Here is a 21,200-nt window from a genome sequence, read left to right on the forward strand (position 1 = left end):
CAAAAGAAATGCTGTTTTGCAGACAAGTGCAAGGGGGCGGGAGGCACTCTAAGATGAAATAAAATGTCCAAACACCTTACTAGTAAAACAAGTATTCAACGGTGACCAAAGAATTCCACATTACTCAGTTTACAGGTGATAAGAGCTGAGCAGAGTCTGGACTCAAAGCCAGTCCTAATTAGCCCACTAACTCTACACCACACCTCCTACTGAGCTGAAACAGGTTGTACTGTTAAGTCTAGAATGTGCAGCAACTCTTCCTGGAGTCGGATCTCTTCCTTTCCCTTCATCTGAGGGAAATTACAGACTAGACACATAGATTACTAAGATGACTCATTGTCTACACTACAGGTTGGTGCTGGTCCTACTAGAGGTAACAGAGGAGGTTCCTAAATGACCCTGAGGTGTCCGGAGGTCTCCCTTTACTGACAGCACTTCAGGGCTGTTATCAAGAGCACTTGTTTCACTCTCCACACCCACACGACAGCTCACAACCACCTGTAACTCTAGTCCTGGGAACCAATGCCCTCTCTTGGCCTCCTTGGGCATCAGGGGCACACATGGTACACAGACATATGAGAAAACATTCAAACACATTAAAAAAAAAAAAAAATCACTCTGCCCGTTTTGTTTTGGTATCTACTTAGGAAAACTCCACATTGTTGTACTTTTCATAATCAGAAAGTGAAAATCTAACCACTCTATTACTCAGTGCTATTGCAGAAGTTTTCAGAAATAACACTCTCAAGGGGTTTCAACTCAAGCCAGGCAGTTGTGGTGCACACCTTTAATTCCAGCAATCGGCTGGGCTCTGCCTCGAGAGTACAGGGATTAAAGGTGTGCACCACCACCGCCGGCCCTGAGGTGCTTTTTACAAATGAAGAACAGAGAAATAGCTTGAGGTCTCTGTTCCTGGGAGTGCACCTGACACCTCAGTCATTTAGTAACCTTCTCTACTACCTCTGGTAGGGCTGGCACTGACCTCTAGAAACCTGCTCTAAGGAACTTTTTGAAGTTACATTGCAACTCAGGGGTGGGCATATTTCAGAAATATCAGATTTACTCAATTCTAAGGTACGTGTAGGGATTCACCCCCTTTCCACCAGTGGCAATGTAGTACACACTTATAAACCCAACACTTGGGAGATGGAAGATGATCAGGAATTCAAGATCATCCTTAGCTGCTGTAGAGTGAGTAAACCAGCCTGAGACATAGCCTGCCAGCTCAAGTTCAGAACAGCAGAAATGTTGCTTTTTCAGACAGTGAAAGCTATAACTCGGCTCCATGTAAGGAAAGGAGACTGAAACCAAAGAACCTTCCACAATGTGTGTGCCAAGGCTGGTGCAGCTCAGCTGGAATGCACTTGCCTATCATGTGCAAGGCGCCCAGGGTTCTCTCAAGCACCCCACCCCCCCAAAAAGGGCGCAAATAAAAAACGTCATGGCATTGGCATGTTATGTTGTCCTATATAATTTAACAATGCCTGCTTTGTTTAAGAAATATTTGGAACACCACTTTTGAACTGTCTGTGAAACACCAACAATCCTGTCCTATCTAGTTTCAACTGATTCTTTAACCAGTATTTTTATTCTAATGTGTTAGATGTAACAGTATTTTATTCTAATTTTTATTCTAACAATGACTTTCTAAACTCTAAGCACACTGAGAAAATGTTCAACGAGAAATAACATGGCCAAAAGACCTGTCGAACAAACTTGCCAATTGACTCTCCACAAATCCTTGCAGGCATTCATTTCTTGCACAAAGCCTTCTTTGGACAAAGATAACCTTACTAACCTTACTTAGATATGTAAGTTTTATTTTCTTTGTCTTGACAGGGTTTCTGTGTAGCCTTGGCTGTCTCTGTAGACCAGGCTAGCCTCAAACTCACAGAGATCCGCTTGCCTCTGCCTCCTGAGTGCTGGGATTAAAGGCGTGCGCCACCACTGCCCAGCTTAGAAATTCTATTTTCAAGCTAGGAATGAAGATGCTGCAGATGTTGTTTTAGTTCCTAGCCCCGGAGTTCTCTGGATGAGAAGACCTGGTGTACCCAAAAGGACAAGTATTGTGTGCTCTCACGTAATCCCAGCACTGGAGGGGCAGGGTTTGAGCAACCTGGTCTACATAGTAAGTTCTAGGCCAGCAAGGGTTTCATGTTCACACTCTGAGAAAAGGTGAAGACAAACCACCACCAACAAAGCAGTCTGGTGTGAGTAACTGAGACTTGACTCTGGAATGTAGGGTGAAAGGCAGGGGTATCACGTACTTCTGTTTCTTTGATCCTTTGTGAGTTTTCTCTGTTTTCTCAGTCGATCTTTCTCTTGAGTGGCTAGAGTCTCGGGAATCCACCGACTCTCTTGATTTACCTCGCTTAAGATCTCTCTCCTTATGTTTTTTACGGCGCTCAATATCAAGGCGGAGATCAACAGGATCATCTTTGTATTTGCCTTCAGCCTGCCGAAAAAGATGTCAAAATTAAGGTTTTTGGGATCCAGACCTGCTAACTTACTCACTCTCAAATGTGGTTTCTATCAATGGAGGCACTGGGAATCTAAGAGCCTCACCCCAGCCAGTTTGTGTTTTTTAAAAAAAAGAATAATCAAGGTGCTATCTTTTGAAAATGCTGTATGTGAATCTTACTTTGTTTCCTGTGTCCCAATGGAATGCCTCTGGCTAGGTGTATATGCCGAAATGGCCAAAATCAACTCTGGAAGGTGTTATTAGGCTTATAGGAAATGTTCACTTCTCCCTATCTAAAGTAGCCACCCACTACTGTGTGGAATCACCTTAAAGTACAAGAATAAGTTAAGACAAAAAAGCAACACTGGCCAGATCACCTCTGCAATGGCCTTCAATAACTCCAGCAAACTTCATGAGGGCAAATGCCTAAGATGGCTTCAGGGACATCATGTACTAGGACTTGTCTAATGGAAGTAAGTCCTTGCTAACAGGAAGCTGTCCACACTGTATCAACATATACATGAACCACAAACTTTCTGATGTAATATTTGATTTAAGTAGCAAGAATGATAGGAAGGGGGTTTATTATTTTATCAATTGTTCGGAGAGCCTAAGACCTCTATAGACTCCCAAAGCCAATAAGTAAACAAATAAAAGACAACAAAGGACAATGCAGCCACACTCCCTCGGCCACTGGACGGCATCACTGAGGAGCTGACTGTTAGAGGCATGGAGCACAGACTTCTGCTGCTTCACTAGGGCCAGGCTGAGGGCATGTGGAGACAGGGAAAAGGGGTGCAAGATGAGAGACGGCACAAGAGTGCCTCTCAATACTTTCAACCAAAAAGACAAATTTGTTTAGAAAATTTTAAAACAGTATTTTAAAAAAGGTTTCAGTAGCATAGAACAGCCATCTTACTTCAAATTTCAACTGTATATATGAATGATGGTCAATAAATATTAAGATCATAAAAACTCCATCTATATATTTCACAGGAAAGACTGCATAAGTCTAATCTTTTAGTAACAGTTTAATGTGCACATCATTGCAAATGTAGCCAGGCCATTTTAAAGTAACAGTAATTGACAGATGGTATGGTACAATGTTAGGGAAAAACAAAAAAGCGCACCAGCTGTTGAACACAGTCTACTGAGTTAAGATATGAATATTTCACTCTGCTCTGACATGCATGTCTTTCTGAAATCATGGTTGGAAATAGTGCATGTAGACAGTTGATTTGATAATACTTACAAGCAGAAAAATATCACAAAAAGTTTCTTCTCTCATCATGGGCACTTGTTCCAAAACGCCTCTCTTTTTTTTCTCAAGCTCACCTCAATAGACTCTGGGGTCATTTACCATATTCTAACCACTTCACAAAGGTTGTTGATACATTTTAATAAAAATTAACCCTTTGTAGTTCATTTTTAGAATTATGCCCATCCTTAAAAGAAAAACACAAACTTAAGTAGAGAGTAATTTAAACAAACACATTTCTGTCAAGTTCATGCCCAACGCACTCATTAGGTTGGAATTACTATCAAAGCAACAGTTCACCTTGTAGCCAGCTTCTCGGGGACTTTTCATTTCCTCGTGAGTCAAACCATGTTTTCTGAATGTACTGGGGGAAATGTCTATCCTCCTAAAATTAAAACACAGAGATTGTGGACTAGTCTACAGAACAATATCGGTTAACATTCTAGATCCTAGGGTGGGTAATGGAGTCACAGACAATTACTTCCCATAGCTTATCTGTTATTAGTCATATCCTCCCCCTTTTAGTGTATATGCCTAGCATGCATCCTATAATTGAGCTAGACCTGTAACAGAAACATGTCTCCTGCTATGAGAATTAAAAAAGTAGGTATATTCATTTATTCATGTGTGTATATATGTGTGTCTTTAATGCACAAGCTACAGCACATGTGTGGAGGTCCAAGGACAACTTATGGAGGCAGCTCACTCCTACAATATGGGACCCAGGGATCAAACTCACTAAGCTTGGCAACATGCAACTTTACCCAGTGAGCCACCTTGCCAGCCCAAGTTCCTTTATTTTATTTTGGGGGTAGGCAGTACTAAGGACTGAACTCAGAGCTTTGCATATACTAGGCAAGCACTCTACCACTGAACCACAGCCCCGAGCACTTTACTCTTTCCTGGTTTGTTTTATTTTGCTTTTTTTCCACTATGTAGTAGTCCTAGCTGTCCTGGAACTTGCTATTCAGACCTGGCTATTTTCAAACTCAGAGACCTGCCTGCCTCTGCCTCCCAGTGCTGGGATTAAAGATGTGTACCACTATGCCTAGGTTCTGTTCTTTCCTGATAGTGCTAATAGTTAGCAAGGCAGATTCAATCTTAGATTTGCTTATAATCATGTCTACTGCCCTGAATACATGCATATGCTCTGCTAAACTTAAACAGTAGTTTAAGTTTGAGTCCAAGCACATGGGCCCATTATTTCTCTGTAATACTAGTTCTAGATGAGAAACTGACCTAGACTGACACAGACTCTACCAGATGCTAAAACTATGACTGTTTTACAAGATTGGTCTTCCATGGTACTAAGCTGATTGAATACTCGGGAATTACAGGTTTCCAGACAAGATCTCCATGTGTCTAACACATTCCCTCAATTACAAGGGTTATTCTTTACACCTGCTGGACCTCCCCCCCCACCCCCAAGACAGGGTTTCTCTGTGTAGTTTTGGTGCCTGTCCTGAATCTCGCTCTGTAGACCAGGGTGGCCCCTAACTCACAGAGATCTGTCTGGCTCTTCCTCCCGAGTGCTGGGATTAAGGCGTGTGCCACCACTGCCCAACTCCTGCTGGACTTTTTTTAAACCCCTTGAGATAAGTAACTTTTAAGCTTCTCCCTCAACCCTCTTTCCTAGCAAATTCTCCTAAATGAAATACATGAAATAGATAGGATTGCTTAAAGAAGTTAGTACTACAACCTTCAAAACACCCTTTCCGTTCTCAAATACAATGTCCCCAGATATCCAAGAGTCCTAGATAATGTTACCCTAAATTTTGGATCAAAAGTATATTAGCAGGAGAATGTAACAAGGTTGGTTTAATATCAAATGACAAGTTTAGTTTTTAATGATTTCTTTATTTTTATTTCAGATGCATTTGTGTTCTGCCTACATGTCTGTCTATACGAGGGCGTTGGATCCCCTGGAGTTACAGACAGCGGTGAGCTGCTATGTGGGTGCTGGATATTGAATCCCCCGAGTCCTCTGGGAGAACAGTCAGTGCTCCAACACCGAGCCATCTCTCCAGCCCCCAAACGACAAGTCTTTATCACAACCCCAGTGTAAGGCTGAGGACCTCACCTGTGTATCTCTGGGCTTTTCTTATTTTTAGCTGCTTCTTGTTCATTTCCTCTCTTTAGGTATTTTGTAAAGCGTTCATGCAATGTCATTCCAGAGGATCCAAAGTGATGTTCTGTTAAGATTTAAAGAAATACATGAATACAATGAATGTCCAATGAACCTGAAGCCATAGAGATACAACTTAGTATTCAAATCCATACAATCTACTAAAGAAGGGAAGGAAAGTGGCCGGTTCAGAAACAATCTAATTAATGCTGGGTTTCTAGTTAGCTCCTTCATCTTAGGGACATGATGGAAGGACAAAGATCCTGGTGCTTACCTCCCTGTGGGGCACAGGACCAATTATTACTGACTTTAACTCTAGCCTGTAACAAGCCCAATTCAGCTTCCTAAATCATTGCTCTTGGTCATTTCTCAACCTGCCCACCTCCATTTGCCCAGGGGTTGACAGAACATTTTGGGAAAGAAATTCACATCACAAAGTCTACAAGAGATTGCTACAAAGGAAAAGTAACGGAAAAGTCACTTCCCAGAGGCTGGAAAGATGGCTCAGAGATTTCTTAAAGGTTGCTATTTGCCCAGAGGACACAAGTTCACTCTCCAGAACCTTTGTCAGAAGGCCCACAACCGAATATAACTCTAGCTCCAAGGGATCTGACACCTTCTGGCCTCCAGGGGAACCTCCTACCCCAGATACATACACAATATAAAATAAATCTTTAAAAAGACACTCCCCAGACTTCATGTAGAGGGTTTGGGTTATTATCATGATTACAGATTGCTAGCACCTTAAAGGATGTTCCTTTAAGATAGCCTTTAGCTTCAAAAGTACTAGAGACTTCTCATTCCCTAGTCATCCTTTTTTAAGTAGACTAATGTACGGAAATGGTTTCTACTCACCTTTAACATGATGAACAATTGTCACTATGTGCTGAGCAAACAATTCTGAGGGGCTACGCTGAGACTGAGCTGACTGTATGTGCTGGAAAATGGAACGAAATTCCTGTTCCTTTTTATTGCTATGGACTAGGTCACGACAGAGCTTTCTTTCCTGAGCCAATAAGCCACTGGGTCTGAAAGACAAATACAAGGAGATTCAGTGTAACAAGAGATACACAAAGTTACAATTCTTTTTTCTTTTTGGGTTTTTTGAGACAGGGTTTCTCTGTGTGGCCATGGCTGTCCTGGAACTGGCTCTGTAGATCAGGCTGGCCTCAAAATCAGAGATCAGCTTGCCTCTGCCTCCCAAGTGGCTGGGACTGAAGGGGTGTGCCACCACCACCTGGATGAAAGTCACAATTTTTAACCATAGAAATATACTAATTTTCAAGATAGTTTTTTCCCTATATACTCAAGGCTGGCTGTGACGGTGTAGAATGCTGGGCACCAAAGCCAGGGCCTTGTGCAAACAAACTATGTGAGTCTTCCAACACTGAACCACGGTTTCCTATTATTATTTTGGGCCAGGGAGAGGATGAACATGTGCGGCACGCACAAGTGAAAGTCAGAACACAATTTGTAGGAGTCAGTTCTTTCCTTCCAGATCACCAGGCCTGGTGATGTCTGTCGCCTTTACCCGATGAACCATCGTGCCAGCACCCCTTCCTTTTCCTGAGACAGTTCCAAAGAGTTTTAAATCTATCCACAATGCTCCTTTTCTCTACCAAAGTCCAAGTAATGTTACCATCACAGCTAAGGAAAGATGGGTCCCAAAACCTCTTTCATCACTAAGAATCTTTAAGTGGGGAAGTGTTAACTTTGGTGACTCTATTTTCTATTGCTGCTTGTTTTAACACATAAAACAGAGATCCTGTAAAAGATTAACGAGCTTGGCTAGGCAAGGTCATTCAATGAGGCAACCTAACGAAGCAAAGAGTGGGGCTGGAGAGATGGCTCAGTGGGTACAGGTGATCACAGCCTCCAAGCTAGAACTTGATCCCCAGGACCAACATGGTAGAAGGAGAAAACTCCGGAAAGATGTCCTCTGACCTTCACATGCATGCTGTGGCATGTGTGGTCCCCCACATGTGCCACTGTCCCTTTCTTAAATTAAGCAGAAGTGCCAAGAGTGGAGTGCGGCTTGAATGGCACTGAAGCAGAGTTCTAACTGGCTGGGCAGACTGGACTAAGTCAAAACCAGCAGTCTAGACTCCAGCATGCTTTCCTCAAGTTAGGGGAGGAAGGGAAGAGGCTAGATCCATCCATTTGACATTCTCTGTTATTTAATGGTGGGAAAAATATCAGATTCTGGTGACCCAAGTAAAATGGGGACGTGATTCTCAAGGGTCTTCACAGGTAAAAGAAACAATGGGTGGGAGTTGGCTTGGAGGTGAAGACAGACCAAATAGCAGTTCCAAGTTCCCAGAAACAAAGCCAGCCAGCAGCGGCTGAAGACCTTCTTTACCCCAGCAATGCCTACGGGCCACAATCAATCTGTGAGCTGTCATCACTGGGTGACACACCCTCTCTACTCAGGGACAGACACGGCTATCCACACTGACAGGTGGCAGCAAGGGGACGTTTCCACTCTCAGGAAGAAGAAGGGGTAAGGAAGCCAGGATCGAAAAGGAGCGTTCCTCACCGTGCAAGGTCCTCATCAAAGGAGTCCATCCGGACATTGACCTGGGCCTCCCGAGTAATGGAAAAGGAAGACTTCCCAGAGGAAAAGTCTCCTTTGTTTCCCAGCTTGTCTCGGCTCTCAGAGGTCTTCCTCGGAGGAGGTGATGAATTTTTCTCCTGGACTGCCTTGTATGCAGTCACTCGGAAATTCTTTTCTGGCACAAAGCCCCTGTGCCCGCTTTCGCTCCTCTTGGCCCCTCCACGCTCCTCCTTTCTGGATCTCTCTGTGAAAGGCTCATCCTCCAGATCCTCTGCTTTCCTCTGCTTTTCCTTCCCCGTATGCACCAGGCTCTCCCACTTGCCTGACTTCTCTTCCTCCTGGTTTTTGCTTGCACCGGCTATGATTTTAGACATAAATTTGGGCTCATCATCAAACTCGGGTTCCTTCCTTCCCTTACTTTTGTCCTTATCTTGCTCATCCATCTCCTCCTTGTGGAAGTCAGCCATCTTTTTCTCAAAGTCATCACGGAGCTTATACCTTTTGGGTGACTGGCTGCCTCGGAAGGGCTTCTCAGTGTCCGTCTTGGGAGCAAATGGATCAGATTTCATTTTTACATCAGCATCAGAGAAGTTCCCCTTCTCTTTCAGCTTCTCTTTATCAGTATTTGTTTGTTTCTGCTCCTTATCTTTCCCATTCTCTGTTTTCTGCTCTTCCAGATACCTAGTTATAAAGACACAAGGGAGACACACAAGAGGCCTCCTGAGCATCCTGCTCTACCACAGCACTTCTTCTCTTCCCGCTCTGGTTTTGACTCTCTGAGCAAACATACCTATAGATTCCAGTCTTATCAGAACTTTCTACCTGGTTTTTGTTTAATGATTACTGAAAAGAATCCTTCATGGATTTTGAACTTGGCATGTAAGAGTCAGTGGAACTGTGCCTTACAAAGACAGACAAACTAGAAGAGCAGTTATTTAGGATACTGAAAAACTTTTTTACTTACCTGTTATGTGGTCTAAGGGGAAATCAACTACAGTCTCACCCCAACTTTCACTCATTCATTTAAAATCTGCTTTCAGCAAAGTTAACAGAATGTTCAACCTTGGACTGTTTTGATTTTATATACAACTCATTTGGAAATACAAGTCTCAAAAAGAGACTTCAAATTTGCTTCAAGTCACCTAGAAGATCTACATAATGAAATATACTGTGAACACATAAAAACAAAATACTTGTTAATAGGGGAAAGAATACGGAGGTGGCAAAATCATTATTCTCCTTAATGGAAGAGAAGAGACCAGACTCAAATCTACATTCTGTCCTGGTAAGGAACAAAAGACACTGCAAAGCAACCTCTCTAACTGCAGCTAAGCACAGAATTTGAATATATGCTAATTATGGGCAATGCTAAACAAACCAGTTGCATGAATGAGCATGACAAAGAACCAAGGGACCAGAGAATGTGCTAACAAGAGTCAGGACCGGAAGGAGGAACCTCCTGCTGTCTCTCTCTAACACATGGTCCTGGCACCTTTGCTGTAGCCTCCCACTCCATCCAGTCCACACAGGAACAATTCTTATCCAACTTACCATGCTCCCTTCCAGAGTAGCATACCCTCTTCTAAGATGAAGCCTGGGAGCTTCTACAAGTGCAAACACCCACCCTGTGTTTTTTTTTTTTTTTTTTTAAATGGTTCTCCTGGACTAAGCCTTGGGCTTTCCTATTCTGCCAGTCTCCTCAGAGTGTGGCTCTTCACTATGGCAGTCCCATGCACACCAAACATGCCAGATGGTGGATCCTAGAGGTCTATAGCTCCAACGGCTAGTCATGTTGGTAAAGACATGCTTTTTGGCAGCTGACCCAAAAACCTCTACTGTTTTCTGGCTGGTAGAATCCAAGACAAGTTTTTAAATGTGCAAACATTACCACAGACTAAAGAAACTTATGCTGCAATAAAAATTCAAGAAAGCCAGAGTTAAGCTAAAGGTTTCCCTGGGTGACTCCTTTAATGTCAGCTAATAAAAAGCTGAGGAAACAGGAACTACTTTATTACCATTAATCAGAGGTCTAACTCAGGTGTTACTACGGCTGAACTGCTGCTGGCTAGTGATAACTACTTGGGGATGGGGAAATGAGATACTTGCCTTTTTGTGTATGCTGCTCCTCCTGAAGCAGCGCTCTCCTCTTTCTGAGATGAACCATATGCAGAGCCAGTGGCTGGAGGACTCTTACCCACAGGGCTCTTTTTAGATGGACTCAAAGACCCAGAGCCATGGTCAAACTGACCTTGGTGTGTTCCAGACTGATATCCAGCACCACCTGACATAGATGAGCCCATCTGGGATGTATTAGAAAGTGGAGGACTAGGTTTTGGCACAGGGCTAGGGCGCGGTGACCTTCGCCTAACCACCACAGACTGGAGAGGGCTTTTAAGAGCTGGGCTTCTCTCCCGGGGGCTCAGATCAGAAACTGAGGCCCGTGATGCAGAACCAGTGCTATAGGTGGTGGCATCTGGCCATGGCTTTGAGCTCTCAGACCCTTTTATATCTTGAGAGGCACCTCCAGAAAATGTCTGCTCCTTGGCCTCATCTCCCTGGTTATCACCAGCTGCCTGAGATGGCCTGCTATCCTTGGAAGAGGACTTTTTCTCTTTTGTAGACTTGCGCTTAGACGATTCAACCCTGCTGTGGTTGGAGGATGACCGGGAGGATGAGGAGCGCCTTGACCTGTCAGAGGATGACTTATCAGAGTTCCTAGAATGGCTCCTGGACCGTGGTGAAGGGGATCTTCTCTTTGGGGACCGGGATCGGGAACGGCCCCGACGAGGGCTGTATGCTTGTCGGTAGTTCTGCCAATTGGACCGATAGTTTCCATAGCCGCCTCGGTTATACTGGCCCCATGGATAAAAGCCTCTGTTTCGCCCACGGAAATAATAGGGCCTCCGGTAGCCTCTGTTGTGGCCTCGGAAATCTCGATTCTGATACACTCGGGGGTGATTCCTTTCTCTGTTATGAGCTGGAGAATATGATCTGGAACGAGACCTAGAACTGCAGAGGAAGGGAATGGGGAAAATATTTTTTTACACAGCATTTTTATTTAAAAAACAATTGCCAACAAAGGTAACACTGTAATTCCTACTGTTCTGTATCATTTATTTTCAGCTTTGTTTTGAAAGCAAGAGTAGGGATTAAAGGCGTGCACAGTCACGAGCGGCCCAGGCCTGCACTCTTGCCCTTCCATCTAATCTCCAAGCAGCAGCCAGTGACCTCTGAACCCACAGGCCAGATCCTGCCACTTTGCTCACAACACAGCAGTGGCTGTGACCCTCCTCCTCAGGAGGTCCAGTCTACTCTTCCTTCTGTAAGGTCTACACAGGCTCTGCCTCAAGCCCCATGGGCTCCGCCCCCATGTCAAGGCTCCAGCAGCATCCCATGGAGGCCTTTTCTGGTTTTTCTAAAACTAGACCCTCATACCCTCCCCTTGCTTTTTTGAGAGTAAGCATTTGTCTCTTTGCTCGCAGCTGCATCACTAGACATAAAGTACATGTTCAGCATCTGTCAGATAAAAGTTAATAAAGAAATCCCCCCTCTGCCCACAAAAAAGCAAGGGTATAAACTTAAACATCCATTTCCCCCCTCAATTCTGTAAACTAAAGGCACAGGCACAGGAGATGTAGCAGGATCTCTGGCTCTCATACTCTGATTCCAACACTCCCATCCTAGTCCCCTCTCAGTAAAGGACGAATGTCTTAAATAAAGACCCGAGCTTGTAAAAGCACAATTGTAACAGCTTCCCATCAAACAAAAAAGCACAGCTATTAAAAAAAGTCTACGGCCATACCACCCTGAACGTGCCCTATCTCGTCTGATCTCGGAAGCTAAGCAGGGTCGGGCGTGGTTAGTACTTGGATGGGAAACAGCCTGGGAATACTGGGTGCTGTAGGCTTAAAATCAAAATTATTAAAAAAAAAAAAATTTGAAAGAATCTGCCAAAATCAGATCAGAAAAACATGAAACCCTGATTCTGTGCTCGAGACCGGAAATCATCTATTTAGGTCAAAATTCTGTGGCTGAGCTTCCTGATCTCACTGAGGCGCCACAAGAGGGCACTATCTGACCCAAGCACAAGGACCAGAGCAAGAGAGCTAGGGAAAGGTCCTTTTAACTCAAGGCAGCACTGTGTTCATTTTAATACAGAACTCGGAAGGAGCCAAGATCCACTGACAGAACCATGGGTGCTCATAGGAGACCATCTAACATGTCCAAGACCACAAAGCCATGGACAACCAGAAGCACGAAAAGGGCCAGAGCCAGGGCCAGTGAATGGCTGGTTTTTTTTAAATCAACTTGACAAACACTTAAGTCATCAGAGGAAGGAGCCTCAATTGAGAAAATACCTCCATAAGATCAGGCCTGTATGGCATTTTTAAAATTAGTGATAAATGGGGGAAGGGGCCCAGCCCATTGTGAGTGGGGCCATCCCTGGGCTAGTGGTGCTGACCAAGCCATGCAGAGCGAGCCAGTAAGCAGCACTCCTCCGTTGCTTCTGCACCTGCTCCTGGTCCTGGTCTGTTTGAGTTCCTATCCTGACTCCCTTCAGTGGTGGACAGCAATATGGAAGTGTAAGCCAGATAAACCCTTTTGGGTGTTTCATCACAGCAGTAGTAACCCTAAGACTGCCTGTAAGTCAAAGATCAGGGCAGTCAATGTCAAGTCTGACAACCTGAGCTCTATTTTCAGTGTGATCTGATTGATCTCAAGGACCCATGGTGGGAAGAACCAACTCCCACAACTGATTTTCACATGTGTAACACACACAAATTTAAAAAAAAAATGGTTTGTACAAATTCACTGAGTCCCTCCCCTTTGAGAGACTTGGTCTCATGTAGCCCTGGCTGGCCTCCAACTCTCAAGAGAATTACCTCTCTGCCTCCCAAGTGCTAGGATTAAGGGCACTTGATAAGGTTCTTAAATACCATTTATTCTGCCAATTATGATATTAATATTACTAGGGAATACTGCAAGAATATTTTCTCAAAAATATGGAATCCCTCCAGGAACAATAGCATGATCAAAATATATTGTATTCATGTATGAAAACAACATAATGAAATCTATTATTTTGTACTAATTAAACTAAGAGTCGAGCTAGGCATGGTCCTAGCAGCACACCTATAGTCCCAACACTTCAGAGGTGAAGGCAGGAGTATCAGAAGGCAAGAATATCCCAAGGCTACACAGCAAGTTTGAAGATACTGTCTCAATAAACAACTAGGGAATGGAGGAGACTGTGGTTAAAAGCATTTGCTACTCCTTCAGAGGACCAGAATTTGGTTCCCAGCACCCATAGTATAAGTTCACAATCATCTGTAACTTCAACTCCAAAAGCTTTGACGTCTTCATCTAGCTTCTGCAAGCATAGGCACAAACCCAAAACAAAAACCTTCAGGTAAGTATGTTAGTGTACATGTGCAATCCTAGTTACCTGGGAAGCTTAGGTAGGAGAATTGAACCTAGAGGATGGCCTGGGTGATTTAGCAAGACCCAGTTTGAAAACAAAATTGAGAAGGGACTAGGGATGTAGTTCACTGGTAGAGAACTTACCTACCACATAGGGGTAGCATTTCAGTTAAAAATGTGGTCTTTCCAGTTAATGAACTTGCCTGAAGGGCTTTTGGGTTTTTTGTTTATTGTTTGTTTGTTTTGGTGCTGGTAACCAAACACAGAACCTTACACCTCTCAGCAAGCACTCTCCCATGGAGGACACTGAGCTATGTTTGCTTATATTCTTTTGTTTTTGAGACAGGGTCTGACTATGTAGCCTTGAATGGCTTCAAACTCAAGAGATCTGCCTGCCTCTTCCTCCCAAATGCTGGGATTAAAGCCATGTGCCAGAATGCCTGGCTACATTTGCTTTTAAAATAATTCCTGAGGCTGGCCAGATAGCTCAGGAGGTAAAGGCGCCTGTCACCAAGCATTTCAACCAAGTTCAATGAAACAGGAGAGAATCAACTCCTGCAATGTGTTCTCTGATCATCCTTAAGTTCACTGTGGCATTGCTTGCCCATATACATACATGCAAATAAAAATAATAGAAAGTAGTACAGAGCTGGAGAGACGACTTTCATGCTAGCTCACAGCTATATGTTAGCTTAGTTTCAGGGAATCTGCCTCTCTTCTGGACTCCCAAGGTCACTGTATGCACGTGGTGCACAAACACACAGACAGGCAAAACACTCACACCTTTATTCAAGGTCTTGCTTTGCAAAGTCTCTTACCCATGGCAATTCAGAGTAATGAGTATTATGTGGTAATTCCAGAAATAAACAATTCTTTAGTGGCTTCCTCCCGTTATTTGTTTGTGTGTGGGTATGTGCATGCCACAGTGTATGCATAGGAAATCAAGGACAACTTGAAAGAGTTGATTTTCTTCTACTTGTGGATCCCTGGGATCAAACTCATGTTCTTAGGATTGGCACCAAGCTCCTTTATCCTCTGAGCCACCGTGCCAGTCTAATTCTTTGGTATTTACCATGTTTTAATAGTTTTTACTGTGGTAAATTGTTATTAACATTCTACTTCATTGTGCTTTCTGTGGTTAATCTCTTTCTGTAGCTAATTTGTAAATTAAGCTTTATCATAGATGTGTATACAGGAAGAAACAGTTCTGTGTATAGGGAGGGATCAGATCTAATACCAGGCATATACTCAGTCTTGGGACAGTATTGCTTAAGATAAGGAGCCACTACTTTAACTCTATTTAGCAGGCAGTGTTGTTTTCTTTCTTTCTTTTCTTTCTTTTTTTTTTTTTTTTGTTTCTCGAGACAGGGTTTCTCTCTGTAGTTTTAGTGTCCATCCTGGATCTCACTCTGTAGATCAGGCTGGCCTCAAACTCAGAGATCCACCTGCCTCTGCCTCCCGAGTGCTGGGATTAAAGGCGTGCACCACCACCTCCCAGCAGGCAGTGTTGTGTTAAGGACTTAATAACTAAGTAAATAGTACTTTTAAGGAGAAGCTTACCTTCACTTTAATCTAAAGGTAAAAGAGAATTGGTTTCCTAGTATTGCTCATGGTCTTAGATATACCTACACTATGAAGAACAACTAGCAAAGATGCATCTAATTTCTGATTAATGGTTGCTATTTAAGCAAAAATTAAAGTCAAGATAAAAACTTATCTTCTATATTTTTCATTCAGAACCAGTAACAATTAAGAAAAGAAAGGAGGGGGCTGGAGAGATGGCTCAGAGGTTAAGAGCACTGACTGCTCTTCCAGAGGTCCTGAGTTCAATTTCCAGCAACCACATGGTGGCTCACAACCATCTGTAATGAGATCTGGTGCCCTCTTCTGGCCTGCAGTCATACATACTGTATACATAATAAATAAATCTTAAAAAAAGAAAAGAAAGGAGAGGCAGATGCAGGCTATGAAACAGAATGGTACCCCATTGAAGGGCTCTGTTTGAAGGAGGTGATCTATCACCAGCACTAAGAGAGTGTAATTCATGTTCCCATATTTAGGCCTACTGATGCTTCTGTTACCAATTACTAGAGTAAGGGAGGACCCTGTGGCCACCTGTACCCAAACCTGCAGTCACTGTAGGATGCAGAAACATGAGGCTCTACAGACTGCAATGGAAGTTATTTAAGAAGTCACCGGCCGGGCGGTGGTAGCGCACACCTTTAATCCCAGCACTCGGGAGGCAGAGGCAGGTGGATCTCTGTGAGTTCGAGGCCAGCCTGGGCTACCAAGTGAGTTCCAGGAAAGGCGCAAAGCTACACAGAGAAACCCTGTCTCGAAAAAAAACAAAAAAAACAGAAGTCACTGAAAAGGATCCAGTCTGTGAAATAAAGGGAAAACAATGAACTCTCTCCAACTCTGTAGAACTCAGCAGTTAGTTAATTTAAAGGCATGGTTTCTCAAACTCTCAGGATAGATATTTTCCTTGTAGGAGAGGGAAAACAAAAGAAAACAACAAAAACAAAACCATGAAACAGATAAGCCAGAAATAAAAAATTGAGCATACAGTAGCAAACTTATCTGTTTCTTAAAAACAGAAGTCAGGCAGCAGTCAAGATAAAAAGCATGTTTTCTAGGGGCAAAAAAAAAAAAAAAATCTTCCCGAGTTAATAGTCTCCTAGATAACAAGACAGCACTTAAATTGGCTCTAGACCTACCCAACAAATTGCCTGTTTATAACACTGTTCTTCATTTCTCAAGTCAATCTCCACGCCAAATCTGTAGGCCAGGAGACAAGACCAGCCCAGAATTCCTGCTGTTTCAGAGATGGTTGTCATGTTTCCATCTGGTCTGTGTCAGCTCAGCTTTGTTGTTTAGCTTTGGCTATCCAGTCATGCTTGACTATGAACCAATCATTTAGCTTCCATTTACTGGATTAAAATTTAAATGCTATCTTTCAGAACAAAATAAGCTGACAATGAAATTTAAGTCACCTAAATCAAGGCTGGGTACAAGACAGGGATCACAGAGAACCTCTCTGCTCCACCCCATGGCCTTGACATTAATTCATCTATTGAGGTATAAACACAAAACCAGTGGTTTCCCCTTCAGTCAACAGACTTCTCCTTTTGTCTAATTTCTGGTCTCAATTTTGAGACTGACTTTTCGCAGATTTCATTGAGATTGAACTGACTTTTGCTAGGAAAGGGAAGTTTTTTCTTTAGCCAATAACACATTTAATGTTTAAGTGCTACAGAGCTACAGAAGTCATCAGAACAAAACTTTATTGATGTTATTAAAGAAGCTCTAAGGTCATAATCAAGTCAAGAAAGAGACTCTAGACACTTGTCAGGAGACTTTCTAAGAGGAAAAATGATAATGTAGTTCCTTGCTAGTTCAATTTGAAAGAAAAAAAAAATGGAACTACACAAAATCCCCTTCAGTATTTACACTAGTATTTCCCAATACTCACATGAAGAAAATTATAAGCATTAAAAGCTTTTAAAATCAATCCTTAGAAGAAAATTTAAAACTTTTTAATCCCAGGATTCAAGATAAGACATAAGGATCTCAAGTTCATTGCCAGCCTGGACTACAGGATCTGTCTTAAGAGAACAAAACCACCATGCTTTCAATGAGTGAGAAACCTGCCTTAACAAACAAACCATCAAGAGAAGATGCTGGGCATCTGTTGGCAACAACTGAAATGGAGATGTTTATTGAAGGTTTGAAAACTAAATTTATTTTCCCATTTAGCAAAAGAAAACTGTTGGTGTTTTTAACACTGACTTTTAGTTTTAAGATCTGTTTTGTTAAAAGTAAATGCAACTTGTTAGTGACCAGCACATTAAATATATACCCGTGATCTCTGGGTATATATAAAATTCTAAAAGTTAACTGAGTTTAGTGGATTATGGCTTCTCCCCAATGCAATGGTATTAATACTATTAATCCTTAGTTGTCCTTTCATTGCTGATAAATAAGTTTGGTTTTAAGCCTTCAAAATCACATTAGTAAAGATAACCAAATATATGATGATTTCAAGCAAGGAATTTAGACACAAATGAAATGTTTTTTTCTAAAGTGAATAGAAGTACGCACTGTCAAAAAATAGGAATTAAGCTAATAGCCTGACAATGAAAACCCATCCTAACTGCCATGTGACAGGAAAAGCAGTAACCAAAGTCCTTCAATACCCAAAATAACACAATCATCTCAACATACAAAACCACACCCCCTTACCTCAGCCTGCGCTTCCTTGAACGAGAGACAGATCGGCTTCTGGACCGAGACTTGGAAAACGATCGAGACCGAGATCTGGATGCAGATCTTGAGCGAGAAGATCGAGACCCAGACTTGGATTTGTTTGTTTTTGACATCTTGGAAGAGAGGGTCGCTGTTCAGTAACACCTAATATAAGAGGGAAGAGGGTACATTCAAACAAATACATGAGTCTGCAAATCCCAACTTCTCTAAAGGGGGTGGGGTGGGGGGTGGAAGACAGACGATGGGATACAGACCACAACAAAATTATTCTAAAAACAACCCTTAGCTAGGAATGTTCATGAACACCAATAATCCTAGCACTTGGGAGGAGAGGCAAAAGGATAGAGTGGTCTATGTAGTTGCAGCCAGAGCATCATAACAAGACCCTAACTCAAAAACCAAAACAATCTTACTCTCTTCTACTTTGTATTTTTAGATTTGGGACCAGCGAGACGGATGAGGACTATTGCTCTAGCAGAGAACCTCAGTTCAGTTCCTACCACATTGTGGCTCACAACCATGTGTACCCTCTGTTTGTCTGTCCATGTAGTCCAGAAAAGGATGTCAAATCCCCCAGAGTTAAGAGTTACAGTAGACTATTGTGAGGTGCCCAATGAAGGTACTGGGAATTGAACTCAGGTCCCTTACCATAGCACGAGCTCTCAGTCACTGAGCCATCTCTCTAGCCCAATCTAAAAGACTAGATTTTAGAATCAAGGCCTTATACTTCCACGGTAAGCCTTTCACCGACTCAGCTGTCTCCCCAGATTCACTGATTTTCTAGTCTCCTTATTTTTTTTTTTTTTTTGGTTCTTTGAGACAGGGTTTCTTTGTATAGCCTTGGCTGTCCCATCCTAGAACTAGCTCTGTAGACCAGGCTGGCCCCAAATAAAGAGATCTACTTGCCTCTGCCTCCCAAGTGATAAGATTAATGATGTGTACCACCACCACCACTATATTCTTTAGGAGTCATATTGAGTAAGCAGTCTCAAGGCCAAGTGTGCTAGTACACATCTTTAATCACTACACTCAGGAAGCAGAGACAGATCTCTGAATTTGATGCCAGCCTGGTCTACATAGCAAGCTCTAGGCTAGCCAGGGCTACAAACAAGACCCTGTGTTCTCTGGCCCCCTTGCCAAAAAAAGAAAAAGACAATATGTCAATCAAAAACATAAAAAATAACTTGTCTAGTTTTTATATAGGTTCTGGGGAACCAATCTTAGGTTGCTAAACCTGCACAGCAAACACTTTTCCCAGTGAGCATCCTCCTGGCCTCCAGTATATTTTTATGATTTACTGAACGCGCTTGAGTGCTTTGTATATATGTCTATATGTGCACAAGGTGTATTCCTGATAGCCAGTAGGTCAGCAAAGGGCGTCAGGTGCCTTGAAATTCAGGAGTTACAGTTATGGATGGCTGTGAAGAGGCACCATGTGGGTTCAGGGAACCAAACTGGAATCTTTTGCAAAAACAATAGTGCTCTTCGTCCCTGAGCCATTTCTCCAACCTCTCCTGAGACATTTAATGTCAACACAATCAAATCATATGACCTGGCATATCAGAAATAAGGAGAGAGAAGGAAACTTTCAATGGCCACTCTTAAGGCAGTGCATAAACACTGTCAAACTAGCGATATAACTGAAGACATGCCTAAGGCTATATATAGTTCAGTTGGTAAAATGGCCGCCTAACATATACAAGGTCCTGGGTTCAATCTCCAAACCACATTAAACTTGAGTATGGTGGTGTATGCTTGTCATCCCAGTACTAAGGAGACAGGCAAAAGGTCAAACAAAGGTCACACCACATGGCCTGTTCTGGGCAAACCTAAAAAACACCAGACCCCATCTTAAAAAATGAAGGGAGGGAATGAAAAGAAAAAGGAGGGTAACACAACACACCAGTTATGAAGTTAAAACACCATGCCCTGTTTGTGCTATTTGCCTCAGGGTAGTTGGAGTAGGAAAGCAGAGCTCAGGTGAAACTTTAAACATGTTTACTATTTTCTTCCTTTCTCCTGAGACTGTACTCTCCAGAGTAAAAGGAAGAGGGGAGAGAGGGGAAACGACATTAAGAGCAGCTGCCATACCTCTAGGGAACACTTTCAGCGACTCTGAATCCCACCTATATTCAAGAAGCAAGTTACAGACCTCTGACACTTCTGCTATTAAATGGCTCACATGTGACTTTGTACTAAAATCAGTAAACAATTTTAATTCAAAGGTCTTACAATGTATAGAAAATATTTCCACCTGCATCAAACACTTTCCTAAGGGGTAGGAGTCATTCTTCTGGTGACTTTACTGCTGAAACAACTTAAAAAGATTTGTTTTAATCCACATGTTATAAAAACAAAATTACTCAGAAACTAAGTATTGAAATACTTTTTTTGTTTGTTTTTGAGATAGGGTCTTACTATGTGGCCCTGGCTGGCCTGGAATTCACTATCTAGACCAATCTTGCCTCAAGACCTCCCTGCTCTGTCTCCTGAAGAGTGCTGGGATTAAACGCATAGCTATTTCTTAAATTTTGAACTTTATACAATTTGGTTAAGATCTGCTTTCAAATAACCAATGGATACAAGTATAAATATTTAAAATATTCTAACACAGGGCCTAGTTAAAGAATGCTCAAGTTAGCTCCTATAAAGCTAAAGGCAACAGGATTCTGGGTTTGAGGCCAGCCTCAGAATCTTAACTACATAGACAGAATCTCAAAGTAAAACAAAGAACTACAGGAAGAAGTGCATCCAACAGTTAACAGGGACACCATTCTCTCTGCAGAACAGGGAAGAAACCTGGAAAAGACCAGGGAAGGGCAGCAGAGGAAAGAAAGGGCACTTCTTCACTGCTTTATTTGTAGCCAACAACTTCGTAAGCCATTTCCTCAGTTCAAAAAAACTACATCCCACAAAATAAAATACCAATTATTTTATTTACTTATTTTTCATGTTATCCAGGCTGGCTCTGAATGCCTGACCCCAGACAGAAGTCCCTGCATCTGCCCAAGTAACTGAAAACACAAATATGCACACAGTGAACAACTGACAATTCTTCTGAAGTTCCAGACCAATCTATACTACAATCCAGGCCAGGCTACACATATACACAAGA

General features: G+C 42.5%; 1 protein-coding gene and 1 pseudogene across 3 annotated transcripts in view; one reads left to right on the plus strand and one right to left on the minus strand.

Annotated features, from left to right (window-relative positions):
* Thrap3 (thyroid hormone receptor associated protein 3) overlaps positions 1-21,200 on the minus strand; it is a 46,910-nt gene that overhangs the window by 4,097 nt on the left and 21,613 nt on the right. For 2 of the 3 annotated variants that reach the window (XM_042271867.2, XM_006980067.4), the window contains exons 2-8: positions 18,062-18,229; positions 10,505-11,407; positions 8,381-9,079; positions 6,700-6,872; positions 5,800-5,911; positions 4,020-4,104; positions 2,268-2,455 (exon numbers count right to left, since the gene is read on the minus strand). In XM_042271867.2, coding sequence (XP_042127801.2) covers positions 2,268-2,455; positions 4,020-4,104; positions 5,800-5,911; positions 6,700-6,872; positions 8,381-9,079; positions 10,505-11,407; positions 18,062-18,198 — 2,297 coding nt within the window. In that variant the 5' untranslated portion in view covers positions 18,199-18,229. The remainder of the gene's footprint in view (positions 1-2,267; positions 2,456-4,019; positions 4,105-5,799; positions 5,912-6,699; positions 6,873-8,380; positions 9,080-10,504; positions 11,408-18,061; positions 18,230-21,200) is intronic. The other variant, XM_076565062.1, reaches the window with a different exon arrangement.
* Positions 12,187-12,305, plus strand: LOC121827672 (5S ribosomal RNA; annotated as a pseudogene).

The sequence above is a fragment of the Peromyscus maniculatus genome, chromosome 2 (assembly GCF_049852395.1).
Source record: "Peromyscus maniculatus bairdii isolate BWxNUB_F1_BW_parent chromosome 2, HU_Pman_BW_mat_3.1, whole genome shotgun sequence".
Lineage (NCBI taxonomy): Eukaryota > Metazoa > Chordata > Mammalia > Rodentia > Cricetidae > Peromyscus > Peromyscus maniculatus.